The following is a 17005-nucleotide window of genomic DNA, read 5'->3' on the forward strand; positions in this document are numbered from 1 at the left end:
TTGTTTTTACTCATGAATTGCAGACGTCGTCACGTCACAGCGGTCAAGTTACCCTTTTTTACACATAACACACAAGGAGAGAGAGAGCTCACATCAGGCACATTATCACCCCCGCAAATACTGCTTGATGGGCGCTGCTGGAGTAGAGTGAGGCGGCAAGACATGTGATGCCCACTTCTCGATTACCTGAAAATTGCATGTGTCATTTTAGGCATGTGACGGTTTGTCGCAAGAAGATTTCCATAATTACAATATTATGGCGGAAGAATGTCAAATGATACTTTAAGCAGTCATTATGGGCTAACCCAGAAATGTTCAGTGCAAATGAATGGAATGGAGATTCCCTGATAGGTGCACTTATGGTTTATTTGTATATGATGATTTGGCATTCTGCTGGACTGTATCTGTTTCCACAAGTATACTGTATGACTCAGATAGAGGTCAGCCTTCATCCTAATTGAGGTCTCACAGGTTAATATGTTAAACTTTGTGCCTCTCCCCTCTGGCCTTCTCAAGTCAAGTCCTCACATCGTTTAGCTGAGAGTTCTTCCCATCTGGAATGACTCCATCCTGGAATTGACAAACCATGAAATCAGGGTGGATCGGGCACAGTCGCCAAGGGACTCTTGCTCTGCGAAAGGAACACATAGATTTCCATTCCGAAGCATGCACTGTCACAAACCTTTTGTGTCACTCTTTTGCATTTTATTTTGCTCCATTAATCCCTCAGGCAGGTTGACATGAAAAGTCAATAACATGAAGTGAGCTCAGTTAAGGTTTGTTTTTTTTCTTTCTTTTTCTTAATGCAAGGTATTAAGTAGCATCATGCCTCTAAATGACTGGTATTACATAGTAATAGTATTTATCATCTTTTAATCTTTACAATCAAGGAGAGAAACTGTGCTATTAATGATGTCATATGCATTGCTGCCTTTTTGGAAATAGTACAGTATTGATTCCTCTAAGGTTATCAGAATCTGTGCCCGAGGGTGTTGATATCAGGTGCTTTCCCAGTTTTTTCCATCAAACTAATGTTTTATATATAGCCAAGATTTCTTTCTATACATTTCCAAAGTATATTAGTGTCCCCATGATGCAGTATTTTATGCAGTGTAGTGAAACCTTCCCTGCTCATGTGCACATTATCAAAATGCGGTGAATGTACTACAGCGAGGCACATTTGTGGCCCTAAACCTTAAGGAAAGCTCCAGGTTCCATTTATAGTACCTTGCCCCAATATCTTTGCTCTCCTCTGTGGTATATGTGCCAATCCCACAGGGTTTTTTTTCCCACATCCCAGTGAGCTAAACTACTGCCCCATTTATTCTGATTTTGAACTGCACAAATGCAGTTTAGTAGCTACAGTGTGGAGGGTCAGAGCTGGAGCAGAATATTGAAGCAGTAACAAAGAAAAACAACATTTGAAATTTAAATAAAAATACACAAAGCAGCCAAGCCTTCAGAGACATGTGCTCAGTAGCTCAGATATGATGAGTCACATTCTACTACCCCCATGTTAACTCTATGTCATTGAAGGCCGGAAGCACATTACAGCAGGCCAATTGCATGCAAGCACACTAGACAGCCTTTAGCCTATCACTGTGTAATCAGAGAGAAAATCACACCCAATTTGTTAGTCCTTAGGTCCTCTACTTCCATTCCTTAATCATTCACTGTGATGGTTACACATGTGCACATGCACATAAATGCAATTTTTATTAGTATAAAGAAATAAGCTGTATAATTCTCATGTGACTTACTAAACTGGATAGAAAGATCTTACTGTTTTCTTGCTCTCTCCCTTTCTAACAGTGTGTGTACACACACACATACCCACAGTGTATACACACACAGATTTGATTGACTACACATACTATGTTGAACAGCCACATCATTAAAACCATCTGCTGGGTGGGTATATTGCTTATATTGGACCAGAACAGCACAGACGGTCCCACCTGGACGTTTGCAGCCAATGCTTCACGTCTTGCGTCTTGTCAGGCAGGACCTCTGTGGCTCAGGATTGTACCCCCCAGTCCTCTCAATTGCATTAAGATTTGCAGAGATTGGAGGCTGGATCAATGCCTTGGGCTGTTTCGTTGTGTTCCTCAAGCAGTTCTGAGGAGGTATTTGTGGTGTCCTGTGCTAGTAAAACCTTTATAGCAGCATCCTCCCCCAGGGGATGTGCTTGTTCTTGAACAATGTCAGTGGGTGGTGCATTTCAAAAGGAAAATACATACAAATTCCAGGACCCAAAATTTCCCAGCAGAAAAATGCTCAGCAGTGTGGTAATGATTGCTATTTACTTTACTTGTTACTTGCTTTAACATTAATGATATGACAACGGTTGTAAAACACCTCCTTTCCAATGTTGTCTCAATGCTATTTTGCAACAATCTGTTATAATCAACAAGGAAAATATCATAATGAATATTGGTTGTCTAAATGCAAGCAAGATAAAATATTGTATATCTGTTGGCATATAAGTAAAACACATATTAGTAAAACTTGGCATGATGTTTTGAATATGGATCGAAATAAGAAATAGGAAAAGTTCATAATCAGTTACGCATCTGGTTCATCAGTATAATGCAGTAATTACTCATTAATCATTAATAAGAACATGCATACATTTTGAACTTGCTTGCTAAAAAAGATCAGTGACAAACTGAATAACTAAGAGAGATGAAGAAGCTAACAGATGTTAACAAATGTTCCAGTGAGCCAAGCTTTCTCTAATAGATAAAAATGAACTAGATATTACAAACTTCCTATTCGATCTCTTAACAGGCAACATTCATGTCACTGCACTAAACCTCCCTCATATAAAGCTCTGTCTGAGGAATTAAACAAAAAAATATGTGAATTACCTGCTTTCCAAAGAGCCTTTCTGTCATGGTGCTCATCTGTGTCTGCGGAGAGTGCTGTAGTCTCAAAGTTCAGAGAGGAGATACTGAAGGGACAGCATCAGGTGGCCATTGTCCTCCCACGCAGCCTTCTCAGTATTCAACATGAGACACTTTTACTTAATGAAGAAAGATGGAGCGCAGTGCTGATAGTGAACCAAGTCACCTCAATTAAAACTTCAAACGCACCTGAGCACCAGCATTACGGTAAAGCTGCATATTTGATTGAGGGCATTTCTCTCACTTCGCTTTTTTTTCCCTCCCCTGACAGCAGTGAAAGCAGGGATGCCACTGCCTTGATGGCACGTGTAGAAGGTCACATCACAGTGGATGGAATCCACCAACCTACAAACAAGATTTCTTTTTTTTTTTTTTTTTTTTTTTGTAGACCTGTGCTACAAAATCTTGTTTTCAAATATGCATGAATTAATAAATCTTATGAAAGCTCAACAAAATAACCAATTTCAGTGATCTTAAAGGGGAATTAGGATTTTGTGGTCTGGATCTGGTTGTTTTGGTATAACGGCAGCTGGGTTATGGCCCCCATTAGCCAGACTGCAGTGAGGTTTGTGCTTCAAGAATGCACAAACAGGCAGGTTTATGTGCTAGGGATCACATGCACATCCACTTGGAGGATGCAGCATTCATCCAAGAAGAGCAAACCCTCTTCTTTCTTGTTCTCACTCAGAGAGGTCAGAGTACAAAACAGCATCCCCTGAGCTGGTGTTCTGCTCAAGGACATTCAAAAAGAGCGGATGCTCGCTGAGCCTCAATCTTAGGCGTCCTTTTCCCGAAGATTTCAGGGCAGCGAATGTTGGGAACTATAACAAAAGATGGAGGTGGATGGTACATTTGTGTGTCTTGGTTGTCAACCCTCACAGAAACTGGAGTTCAGCACAGAGCGTGGAAGCAATTAAGATCATTTTTTTTCCTTTAGTGACTAAATTTGCATCCCTTTTGGGAGTCAGACCACCATTAAAGTTAATAACACAGACATATTTTTAGATGCATATGATATTTCCCATGTTCACCATGAATAAATGTCCATATATTTGTTTAGAAATCACGATCAAAGCACCCTTCAGAACCAAGTACAGTAATTAACAGCTTATTCATCATGCTCTAAACTAATTATAAAAGAAAGGGCTTCATCACTGAAGTTGGCTGAATCTATGGCAACTTATTGTAATACAAGAACATTACGCTCCCTGTGTCTGAATACAGCCTAGGTAAATGGAATTTTGTTTAAACAAGCGAGCAAGTTCAAACAGTTGCCCTCTGTTATTTAGCAGGCAACTCTCTTTATTTATTTACAGTATTTAATCATTTATTTCCCTTTTGCGACTTAAAGCTCCCTTCTTATTAACTGCATCGAGATGGGCCCTTTGCCAAAGTGTTTTCCTGCTGCGGGATCCCTGCCGCCTCAATAAGTTTCCCAAACAATAATTGCTTATACGGAGCAGGGGGAGACACAGTTTTGGCTCACAGAGCATGAGAATCTTTCCCAGGAGATCCTCCTCTCCACAGTAACTGTCGGTGCTCTGCTGGCTGCTTGCCTAATTAAAGGTCAGTGAGCTAGCTGGGTGCCAAAACAACATAAATACATTAAAGAGAGATGCCACTTCATAACTTATTGGAGCTTTGTGAACACCAGGTTCTGTGTTCCCTTGCCTAGATCACTAGTATCCTTCAGGCAGGGCTTGTTAAGGATAACAAGCTAGTTCACCTGGTCTGTGCACTCAAAGAAGTTTGACGTGGAGGTGTGAGAAAAGACCGTTTATCATTTGGTTTTGAAGGTTGGTGGTTAGATGGACTTGTTCATCTAAAGTGCATGTGTTTTCCCCCAGTGAACATGACTTGGGTGAGGATGACATCTATGACTGTGTGCCATGCGAGGATGATGGGGACGACATCTATGAGGACATCATTAAAGTGGAAGTACGACAACCCATGGTGAGAACTCCTGTTTGATCATTAAGGACTTTTTTTCTTTTCACAATTACTGATTGCGTTTTTTTTGTTGTTGTTTTTTAATATACTGTACAAATGTGCTACGTGACGGTCTATGACTAAATCACTGCAACTCTCCCCACTCTTTGGAAGAATTTTCTTTTGCATGATTTCATTTTACCATAACGAATTGCATTACAGGAATGCAATGAACTAATAGTGCCAGAGGAAACACCCCCACTCACTTTTAACTAGCTTTAGATTATTTCTGTGGTCGGCCTTGTCATTGTCGTACGGTATCTGCATGACATCGTGTCTCTAAACTCAACTGTAGCAGATGTCTCTTTCATAATCAGTGACAAATCTTTACTTCTGACTTGCTCTGCTTTTCTCATGCTGCAGATCAGATACATGCAGGTGAGTGCCACTGTGCTTGTGACTCACAACACCCTGTCAGCAAATTCCCTCCACCACCTTATTTAAAACCAACTCCTAGCATCCCAAGAGAAAGAGAAAGATATGCCAATTAAGTTACTGACCGTTGGACCGATGGTGAACGATACCCCATCTGGTTCAGTCTGACTCAGAGCTAGTGACTTCAGCTCTGTGACTGCGGTGCTGACTTCAGCTAGCATCGCCAGCTGCCACACTAAAGCAAATAAACAATATGCTGCTGGCTTTGAACCCTACTTCTCAGATTGGTTGATCCTGTGCTGGCCTAAGGCCTGGACTTGTATTTTTGCATTGTTAGTGCCAGTTTTCGTATTACCAGCACTGGTTATCAACAGCCAGATCTACTCCAGATGGCTTAGCTATTAATTCCTCAGGGTGCTCATAATCATACTACAACATAAAAAAGGAAAATCTATGGAAACAAAGCCTATGTGTGTGGGTGTGTTTCGCCATGATCAACAGGGTTTCTCACTTACAGTATACTGTTCTTTCAACAAAGCATGCACATACATACACATCTGAAGATGGAGACATCAGGCCCTCTGTAGAAGTTTGACTCTTTTTCACATCTTAACCTGGCTCCATCACAGCATGCCTGCTTGCATTGTTTTGCCTTGACAACGTTGGATTCATGTACATTTCTTTACACATGTCTTCTTAAACCAGCTAACCCACACATACAGTGACGCTCAAACGCTCATTATTTTGCATCCTTCTGTCATAGCCAGTGTCATCACCATCTCTAGCCATGGCACCAGCTATGCTAAATATTTAGAAATTTATCTTTGACATAATCAGATACATTAAAAAAAATCATTCCCAGAAGGATGATTCTGTTCATCTGGATGTATAGCCTTCAGTGGGAGAAACGTTTCATCACGCATCCAGTCTCAGCTGACTGCAGGTTTCCCCAACCCTATGAACAATAGTTACATAACCACTGTTTGTAAAGTTGAGGAAACCTGTGGGGAAAACTCTGTTCAGCTGCCTGCAGTTGAACAGAATCACTTCTCTGGATTATCAAGCATGTATCAAAACATGTCTAATTTTACATTTATTTCTGCTTGTTTTAACAGAAAAACAACAATAATTGGGGGTTAGATTTTTTTTTTTTGGGGGGGGGGGGGTAGATTTGTTCCTACTGTCTCAGCTTTTAAAAAATTTCTTAAGTGTGGAAAAATCATAGGCTACATAAAAAAAAAGATGTTGATGATGAAGGGTGGATCATCCTGGCAAAGGAAAGCACAGCTGACTATAAGTTGTGTAAACTGTCAGATGAAGTCTAAATTCATTTTGTCAGTATTTCATTGTGTTTGCAGAGTAAAGGAGTTTACATGCAAATTGACTAAAAGTGACTGTATTGGAAGACTGCACTGCATTATCTCTTGCTGATAACGCAAGTCGACGGCCTTGATGGATTACACGACACAAACACTTTGTCATAAGTCTGCTTTTCATACAGTTGGGAATTCATAAAAACAACAGTCAGCTCTTATAGCAGTAGTGTTATACAAAAATTTCTAAAAAAAAAATTTCAAGTACAGGTTGAAATAAAGTGTTGCAGAATTTGATGGAAACATCAAAGCATTGTGTGGTCCTTTAAATTGCAAACTAGTGATGCTGACCCTGTTATTTTAGCCTTTAATGTATTCTTAGTAACATATAAAAAAATAATCACTGAAACAATTAGCAGTATATAACTGTTCAAAGTGATCGTCGTCACTGATTATTTTATCTGATTCTCACTGCAGAAAATGGGTATGACAGAAGATGACAAGAGAAACTGCTGCTTAGTGGAGATTCAGGAAACTGAAGCAAAGTACTACAAGACTTTAGAGGACATTGAGAAGGTGAGTTTACAAATACAGCTCTATTTGAGTTTCTGATAAGCGTGCATTTTCCCTTTGGCACAACCATGCAATGCTTGAATTTTCCTTTGTCACTTCTTTGTTGGTGGTTCAGACCTTTGGGCCAGGTCACAGCATGGAAATGTCATATATATTTGAACACAAGTGTCATGGACGTAGATCAATATGATTATTATTATCTCAGCTTTCAAGGATGACGCTGATCCCTAAGCCTTTAAGTACACATCACATATGAGAGAACATACTCTATGTGTGTCGGGGAAAAATAAATATTTCTGAAATAATTAATCATAAAATTTGTTTATATGCATGCTTCTCCACCCACCTTAAAGGTGTTTTATTCTTTGTGTGTTGAAGTTTATCACAGGTGATTGTTCTTACTCCACACAGTATTTGTATGAAAGAGAACGATCATCTCTGGCAAAGAGAAGGGAGCAGCGTTGGATTATATTTATTCACAAGGCTCTGCTGCAAAGATTGCCCGCTCTGTGATTACATTTAAACACAGTAATTATATCAGGTCATTGTAACATTAGCTGTGACTTATTCACATCAAGCTTAGAAAAACTGATTAATACTTTGCTGCCTACAAAGGGAATATACTACAATAAAAGTGAAGCTATTCATTTGTATTAATTTTAGTTTTTATTTTACTTTTATTTTATTCACTTATTCCACTAGAACATTTTAAAAGGTTATATTTATTTTTCTGCTCCTACCCTTGCACATTATTTTCTTATTGTCTCTAGTGCTGTGCAACAGTCACTTTCATTTCTTTATATTTTCTTTGCAGGTAGCCAGACTATTTTTTCTATTTTTTTCTATTTTGTTTCTTTTGTGTGTGTGTGTGTGTGTGTGTGTGTGTGTGTTTTTTTTGTTTTTTGTTTTTTTTTACTGGTCTTCAGCAACAGGTCTTGAGGTTTTTCTGCAAGTGTTTCTTCTTTGGACAGTGGCTGTCTTTTTTTTTTTTTTTTTTTTTGTCTTTTTCAGTGACGTTTTTAGTACAGTCCTTTTAGCTGACTGACGTTCAAAATAATTTGAATAGTTATTTAAGTCACTTAAACGACTAAAGCAAAAAATAGTTCAGGCATTAAAAAGACACCTAACTCGAGAACCACTGCTGTCTGCACATAGCAGACAACTTGGCAAAAAAATGGTTTAAAATGATATCTTTAGACATTTTGTTAATAGTAATCTAGAAAAACTAGTAAACAATATTAAAAAAGAACCACATTAAAATAAAATAAAAATAAATGAAACCTAATAAAACCTAAATAACAAAAGAATGCCAGGAGGCCTAACTGAGAAAGAAACATTTTTAAATGCTTTAAATGTCTTGCAAGAAGCCCTGAGAACATCCTAAAGACTAAAAGAATTACAAGAAAGCTTTTCTAAGAGAGTTCTGTCTGTCTTGAATTATAAATTTGGCCATACCAAATACTGACTGTCAAGTTCAGCAGAATTGTACAAACCTTGTTTTTCCCCTATGTTCTATATTTCTGTTTATGTTTGTGTGTTTCAATAAATCACTACGCCTATTTTGGATTTTCCTAATGAAAAATAAAAAAGTGGATTCAAGACTTTTTCACATTACTGTATAATGTGTCTTTGTGGTACGTGTCTGTCTGTCTGACTAATTACAATAATAATAATAATATTTAGCAGATGTAACACAGAAAGCTAGAAACAGCCGTGACTCTCTCCCTGCTGACACGGTTTCTTTAATTGAGTTAGCATATTTAAAACATTCACTTTTCACGCTACATTCACGTAATTGTAGCACAATTGGTCACAATTCATTTTAGCTTATTAGGGAATGACACTGAAACATTCTCACAGTTATCCAGGACTAAAGTCTCGGTGTGTCTTCTGAATATGAGCCGTGAAGTTTGCGAAGCACAGGACACACAACATTTTACAAAGTATGATTACCGTTTACCGAGAAAATCAAAAACAAACATTCTGTGCTCAAAGACTCAGACCCTCACACCCTGACGCGTACGTTTGAGCTTTCACGGTGTAGTAATAAACCATCGCTGAGATCGGCGCTGGTATCGCATCAGTTTCCGCGTTGACAGATTTCATTCACGATTTCATGGAGCGCCACAAATCATCCGCTCCGCTAATTTCATTAAACTAAATGTGCATCCTGTGTTTCCCACACCAGACCAGCACAAGTCTAAATTAGAATAAATAACCTTCTTATGATCAGAGGACTCGTTAAGCTTAATTGAGTTGGGGTTAATAAACCCAGTTATCTTTGCGTTGCTTCTTAGTTGATCTATTTGTTATCATTATGATGATGAAATGTGACAACCATAAAGCAGCGTTAGAGAAATAAAAAGCATATTTTTTTCCTCTCTAAGCATAAGTGGGCTTTGTAAACAACAGCTGTATGTATTTATTGCACACTTAGGCCTCAAAAGGATTTTTTACAACACAGCCTGATATTTTTGTGGGTCATTTTCACAGATCTGTGAACTGTTCACACATGACATGAGAGAAAATGCCAGTTATACTGTTTGTTTGTAAAAGGGAAATCTGTGGCTATTCAAAAAAAACAACAAAAAAACCCCATAAAATCACCAATTTTCTTTTTTTTTTTTTCTTCCTTTCCTCAAGAATTACATGATCCCACTGAGGCAAGTCTTGAGTCCACAGGACATGGAGGCTATCTTTGTAAACCTGGAGGTGAGTAACCACTCTACGAGACAACATAATGCCAGTGCGGCACACCTGGATGCGTTTCACACCAAGCGAATAACTCGATATGTGTATGGATGGCTGAAAGAATGATGGGATCTATTGTTTATATTTTCTGTATATTAAGGGTGCAAAGCTGTGAAAATTCATGCTTTGCTTCGGGCTGAGTGTGTTGTCATTGCTCAGTGTTTTCGTCACGGCCAGAGTAGAAAACAGTCAACATTCCTGCCGAGAAAATATGCCTCATTGGTGTATAAATGTACACCAATGTAAATGTAAATACCACCACGCACTCTGGACCACATGTGGTACAGAGTTGCATTAAATTATGTTAATGAGTCACACTGTTTTGCTGACCTGTAACACACAAAGCAGCTGTAGTTTATTTGAGTCTCTCCTATAATGAGTATTTATAGTTTAATTTGGCCCTGAACTGTAAATACTCATTGTGTTTGTTTTAATGTGTGTCACAGTATTGCCCAGCTTCTCCCAGGTTTATGCATTATGTCTGAGAGCTGCAGACTGCTTATGGAGATTTGAAAGTGGTGATAAAGTAGCAGGGATTCATACTTGCTTGTTCACGAGAAATGTCGAATAATCTTGGGTTATAAAATATGTTAAATAACTGTAATATTCAATAAATGTTTAGCCACCTTTGTGAAAAAGGTCTATACTGCTGATCTCCTCTGTTCTCTTTTTCTGGGACATAGAAGCCACATAGACGCACAGCTTTCTGGCAATTAGGCAACATAACCTAAATAGCAAAGATGATCACATTCAGAAGGAGTGTGTTCTCAGTCTCTCCTAAAAATACAACTTCTCAACTATATCTTCACTTAGCAATCTGAACTAATTAGAGTTTAATAGAGAGGGCAACAATGTGTACTAAATGTTTCAAGATGAGTTCTTGTATCAGTTAATTAAACTTTATTTGTACCTTTCATCCTGGTTGCACTTTGAAGTGCTTCACATAGGACCAAATAGCTGAAAATCAGACAGAGCATTAATGCAAATATCTAATTAGCCACTCAGATGGCAGCAACCCAGCACATTAAGGCATGTAGACACGGTCAAGACCTGCCGAAGTTTAAGTAGAGCACCAAGGGCTGAAAGGTGATTTAATGGACTTTCAATGTGGTATGGCTATTAGCTGCTGGACTGGTTGGTCTTGGTATTTTAGACACTGCTTATTTGGTGGGCTTTTTTCCACACACAACCATCTCTAGGGTTTACAGAGAATATTCTGAAAAAGTGAAAATATCCAGTGAGCAGCAGTTGCCTGTGAGAAAGCGCCTTGTTCATACCAGAGGTCAGAAGAGAATGTCCAGGCTGCTTCAAGCTGAGCAAGGCAACAGTAACTCAAATAGCCACTCGTAATAACCAATGAATGCTGAGGAGCACCTCCGAATACAATGAACCTTGAAAAAAGATCAGTTACTGTAATAAAGCTACAATTTGCACAGCCTCACTACATTTTCTATAGTACAAGACTGGAAAAGTTGTCCGGTCTGATGAGTCTCAATTTCAGCTACAACATTTGGATTGTAGGATCATAAACAACGTGAAACCATGGATCCGTCCAGCCTTGTGTCAATATTTCATGCTGGGGGTGATGATGAAATTCTACTTTTTATTGTTATTTTTCCTTTAGGATGTGATCAAAGTCCACTTTGCTCTCTTGCGAGCCATTGAAATGAACATGGTCAGTGGAGGAAGCGGCCTGGGGAAGATCTTTCTCGACTTCAAAGAAAGGTTGGTATCCGGACATTGCTGTGTTGTGTTTGTTCATAGACGTCCTGTGCTTTTCTGTGTTCTGTGCATGGGGTGTTAAAATCCACTTATAGTTTAGAAGCTGTGGCATTTTCTTCCTTTACTTTCAAATTTAGGAAGCAGCATCACGTTGAGGATCCACGGATCAGTGGATTGAAGGGATTAGTGTTCAAGGAAGAAGTCGATTAAAATGAACCGGTTTAATGAAAAAGCTGAGAGAGCATGTACACCATAGTTGTCCATCAGAGTGTATACTCAAAGCATTGCATTAGCTTGTCCAAATTATATTCCTTTATATTAGTCTTTCCACTTATTCCACCACCATCTATCTATTTTACCCACGTATTAGCTGTTCTGTGATTTCTACTGTCAGGTGCTCAGGATATATATTCACATTTAAAAACAACAGAGCTGAAAACTGCCTAAACATTTAACAAATATCTTAATAAATGAATATCTGTTTGAAGCAAATCATAAACAAATTCCCAAGGGCAGTAAAAATAATTTTCTCTGTTTCTGAAAATAGGTCTCAGTCAGTATTCAGAGCTGTTGCCAAATATCTCATTGTTTCACTTGGTTTAATAAATAATGTTTTACAAATTAATACGGAAATGACTTGATGAGAAGGTGTTTCCAGCAGTGTGGAGATTATGAAACCCAGTGAACAGTTAAAGCTGGGGGTTATTGGCAAACTGGATTTTCTCTCAGATGATCTCAATCTCGCCCAGCTGTGGAGCAACGTGTGGATAATTTGCATCCCTGAGGGGAGCAATGATCCCCGCTAAGGCGACTGCTTCATAGCTAATGGTAATGATGATAGCTTCTGGTCTCATTTATGATTCCATACAGTGCTATGGATGTGGCGCTCTTGCGAATAACACAGCCATTACGGCGTGAAAGCGAGTCACACAATGCACCGCATGTGTTACCTGTCCCTGCGTCCATAAGTACATTTTCTATTCCTCTGCACAGTGATAGCACAGATACTTTTCCCTCCTCTCTGATGCTTTTAACCGAAAACATTCACAGCACTTCTCTGGGTGACATCAGTTTGCATAGGTAATAGGCTTTTTTCGGGCCTCTTCTTTAAGCCTTAAGAGACCATGTAACATAAAATCGGTTTGAAATAAGGGACTGTATTTCTGTTAAATGACAGAGACAGGCACATACTGTCTCCCTCAGCCTCATACATGCAACCACAGTCTTACTGTTTCTCCATCCTCATTAAGCTCATCTTACTCCCTGGTCTGATTCAGCAATGGTTGGAAAACTTAATCTGGCCATAGGTCACTAAAGGACAAGGGGAGGTTGTCACGTGATATATATATATATATATATATATATATATATATATATATATATATATATATATATATTTTTTTTTTCCTTTCCATCTGTATCAATACTGGATAATATACTATATAATAATATACAGGAAGAAGAAGAATCTTGTCCTACCCATTAAAGTGCCTGTAACACTGGTCACTGTAAGATGATAAGTCTCACAGTCAGAATTACAGTTTATTGTAAAAGTGTTGGATGGAACATTGGACAGGCGAGTCAATTTATTTCACACAAGACTGGGAAGAAATCAACCTGTCTGTACGCGCTATGCTGTATGATGGACAATGTTGTGTTGAAGCAAAGAGCTCCATGACACTAAAATCAAATGTTGCTCTACACTAAGATTTCCACTCTTTTGAACAAACAGAATGGCATTAAAGGGGCACATACAATGCTGTAAAAATTAAATTTAGTTCAATGTTATTTAAACTGGATCACTATATAAACACATTTTATTTATATAAAACCAAGTCAAAGCGAAGGACCTTATTTTGTAGGGTAAAGACCCTGCAATAATACAGCGAAAACCCCAACAATTAGACGAACCCTTTTGAGCAAGCACTTGGCAACAGTGGGAAGCAAAAACTCCCTTTTAACCAGAAGAAACCTCTGGCAGAACCAGGCTTAGGGAGAGGCACCCTTTTGCCAAGATAGGTTGGAGATGTATTTGCCCCCTTGCTGATTTCTTTTTTAAATTTGTTTGTATGTAACAAATTTAACTAATTTAAGTGAACAAGGAAAAAAATATCTAAATCTACCTGGCCCTTTGTGAAAAAGTAATGTCGTCTTGTTACATCTGGCATAAACCTAACACAGCATTTCATAAAAACAACATCGTGTCAACGTGGTGGTGGTGGTGTGATGGCAGGCGGCTGCTTTGCTGCTTCAGGACTTGGATGACTTGTGAAGCTGATGGAACCAGGAATTCTGTCTCTACCAGAAAATTCTTAAGGAGAGGCTTTCAGTTCAAGAGCATTTGGGTTATGCAGCTGGACAATGATCTGAAACATCCCAGCAAGTCCATGTCTAAATGTCTAAAAAAAACCCTCAAAAACAACCAATTATTATTTCCCTATGTGAAAAAGTAAACCTTTGGGATAGATTTTTTCCCCTTGATACATAAGATCATCATTTTAAAACTGCATTTTCTATTTACTCAGGTTTAAAAAAGAAACCAGACAGGGGACAAATGCCTATTCACAGCACTATACAATCTGCATGTTGTTTGGTAAATGGTTTTTAAACTTCTGCTTCTGCTTCGCTCCATTTATATACAGATTTCCTAATTACATACGATTCATTGCTATTTACCATTACCAACATTTGTCACAAAAGAGATGCTGGGTTATTTTAAGACCATTCATTTGATTTGAGGAACCTTTACGTCAGAAGCCTTGACTTTCTCACTATGATTGACATGTAGACCGTCCTCATTATGAGCCACAGTGGTGTCTTGTCTCGCCATGGCGATAGACAACAGTGACCAGGGGATTTTTATTCACACAGCAACGCTCTCTTCATTCATCTTGGCAATTTTCTAAGGACCTGGCTTTGCATAATAAATTTGGTTATCTATGCTTGTAAGTCCCTGTGACCTTTACAACAATGTGCTTGTATCGTTTTTTTGCCTCACGTTGGTGCCAAAGATGAAAAGCTTTTTTTTTTTTTTGTATTGGTCTGAATGCCATGCTGAAAATGTCACTGGTTTATATGCTCAATTCTTAAACAGTCAGAACCAGGCAGAATGGAAAAGTACACTCAGAGGAAGCTCTATAAACTAAATGGGCATCTAAGTGCCCTCTTGTTGATGCACTCATTTGCAACATTCCCCAACTCATTTCCGGAGTAATCTGACTCCCTGATATCCATGCAGTGCCTAATCATGGCCATGCTATGAGGCTCTTTAGTGGAGGTCTTTGCTCTGTGTTCTCCTCCATTTGCTGTGTGCTGGATATGTTGAGTAGAGGTGAGAGGGTCCCAATGCCATGTGTCAGAGAATATTAGCTAGTTCCACAGCCTGTCACTTCTGCTTTGCTGGGAGGTTTCCTCACTTGCCTGACTCGCCTCGCAGGGCTCCACAAGGGTGGGGGGTGAAGGCTCAGAGCACATCTACTCAAAATTGCATTTCCTGTGAGATAACATGCACGATGGCGTCAGAAGAGGCCAGCACAGCAGGGCAATATCACCGGCACTTAAAAGAATAAAAACATGAAGTTTCTTCCTGCACTTGCAAACTCCTGTTTATTTATCTATCTTTTTCCTTTTCCTTGCGTGGGCTACTGCATCCTGCAGGTATGCTAATGGAACAGCGGGAAACTTACCAAACGATCATATAATGAATAGAAATATCGTTATTTTTCAGTGGAAGGTAACTATTCACACTGCAGACTTTGTGGTTGACCACTGGGATGATTTCTTCTTCTTGTTTCCCTCGCTGTAATCAGCTTTATAAAAGTTGTTGATGTTATATCTGATATCATCCCCCCCCCCCCCCCCCCCCCCAAAAAAAAAAAAAATAAATAAATCATAGTCCTATGTACTCCACAAGCCCAGTTAAATGGGGAGGGTAGCATCAGGCAGGGCAGCCAGCCATAAAATGTTTGCCAAATGAAGCATGCAGTTCATCAATAGTACATAAGAGGAACAGCTCAGTTTGAGCAGTTAGGAGACAAAGTTAGAGAGACAAGGCTGAGATGGTCAGACATGTACAGTGGAGGGATGGAGGGATAATGGGCAAAGGATGTTGACTATGGAGCTGCCAGGTAGGAGGAAAAGAGGAAAACTGCATAGAAGATTCATGGAGAGGGTTGGTGTGACAGAAGAGGATGCTATGGTTAGGGTGAAATGAAGGCAAATAATATGCTGTAGCAACCCCTAAAGGGAGCAACTAAAAGAAGGTGATCGGGTTTTTCCTCAAATCTGTACAGAAGGAAAACAAACAACCACAACACAGTATTCATCAGTGTGTAAACATTCAAGCACAAATTCTTGTGCTTGAATGTCGAAAACTGTTAGTAAACTGTTAGTAATGAATTGTCACCAGTTTTCAGCAATTTCTTAAGAGCCGTGGTTAAGCATTGAGCGTATTTATCACCACATCACAGACTAATTAGAGCTGGCTGGGTGAGAAGACTGCATGGATGCTTCAGTGTACTTGTGTGTCACTAGCAGTTTGGTTTCACGATCTCGGTTTAAGAAGATGACAACACTTTCAATTGGCCTCTCACAGTTTAGATAAAAAGCTTGCTATTAAAAATGTTCATGTATCCGAATTTTGTTGTATCCAAATATAGTTTTTGTGAGATTTAGGGATTGTTGGGGTGATATTTTGGTCATAAAAATAGATATAGACATTTTTTTTTCATTTATTGTATAACAGCACCCTATATTTTATTTTATATACATACAGAATGTAACTGGTTGCCTTTTCATGATACTGAACACAAACAGGCTGATGAAATATAGCAATGTAATTGTAAAATAGCAAAAATATTGTACCTCCCCATATGGAAAAGAAATAGTAAAAACTTATATGTGATTTACTCATGAAAGTGGCCACTTTCTCATTACTTTCATATATTGTTTTAGTAAGTATCCAAACCATACAAGTTTCATTATATAATTTTTCAAGGGATCTTATATCTGTCTTCACTCTTATATGCTTTTCATACAAGTTTCACACAAGACAGATACAAACTTTATAAGATTTATATATATCTTTTCCATATGGGTCATTTGACACTGTTCCTTGTTACCTGTTAAAATAAGCTTTAAAAATTGTTTGAGTTCCATAAACTTCATTAAAGCTTTGTATAATTACATTTGTACCAAAGAACGCTACACTACCCTAAAGAGCACTCAACCCTAGAAATATGAACGTGATGTGAAGCTAGGGTTTTGGAGGGCTAGTAGGTGCACTGAGATTAAACTCAAGCAACTTGGCAATGGACAGGTGGCCTAGATAAAATAAAAGTGCAGCAGAAGCAAAAGCTCGTAACTAAAATAGTCTCA

The 17005-nt window shown here is 38.7% G+C and overlaps 1 protein-coding gene across 14 annotated transcripts in view; it reads left to right on the plus strand.

Moving 5' to 3' along the window:
• Positions 1 to 17005, plus strand: part of vav2 (vav 2 guanine nucleotide exchange factor) — a 203006-nt gene that overhangs the window by 155424 nt on the left and 30577 nt on the right. For 10 of the 14 annotated variants that reach the window (XM_026174291.1, XM_026174297.1, XM_026174299.1 and 7 more), the window contains exons 5-9: positions 4754 to 4859; positions 5259 to 5273; positions 7061 to 7159; positions 9800 to 9868; positions 11532 to 11632. In XM_026174291.1, coding sequence (XP_026030076.1) covers positions 4754 to 4859; positions 5259 to 5273; positions 7061 to 7159; positions 9800 to 9868; positions 11532 to 11632 — 390 coding nt within the window. The remainder of the gene's footprint in view (positions 1 to 4753; positions 4860 to 5258; positions 5274 to 7060; positions 7160 to 9799; positions 9869 to 11531; positions 11633 to 17005) is intronic. The other 4 variants (XM_026174293.1, XM_026174296.1, XM_026174305.1 and 1 more) reach the window with 1 other exon arrangement.

Source organism: Astatotilapia calliptera, chromosome 7 (assembly GCF_900246225.1).
Source record: "Astatotilapia calliptera chromosome 7, fAstCal1.2, whole genome shotgun sequence".
NCBI lineage: Eukaryota > Metazoa > Chordata > Actinopteri > Cichliformes > Cichlidae > Astatotilapia > Astatotilapia calliptera.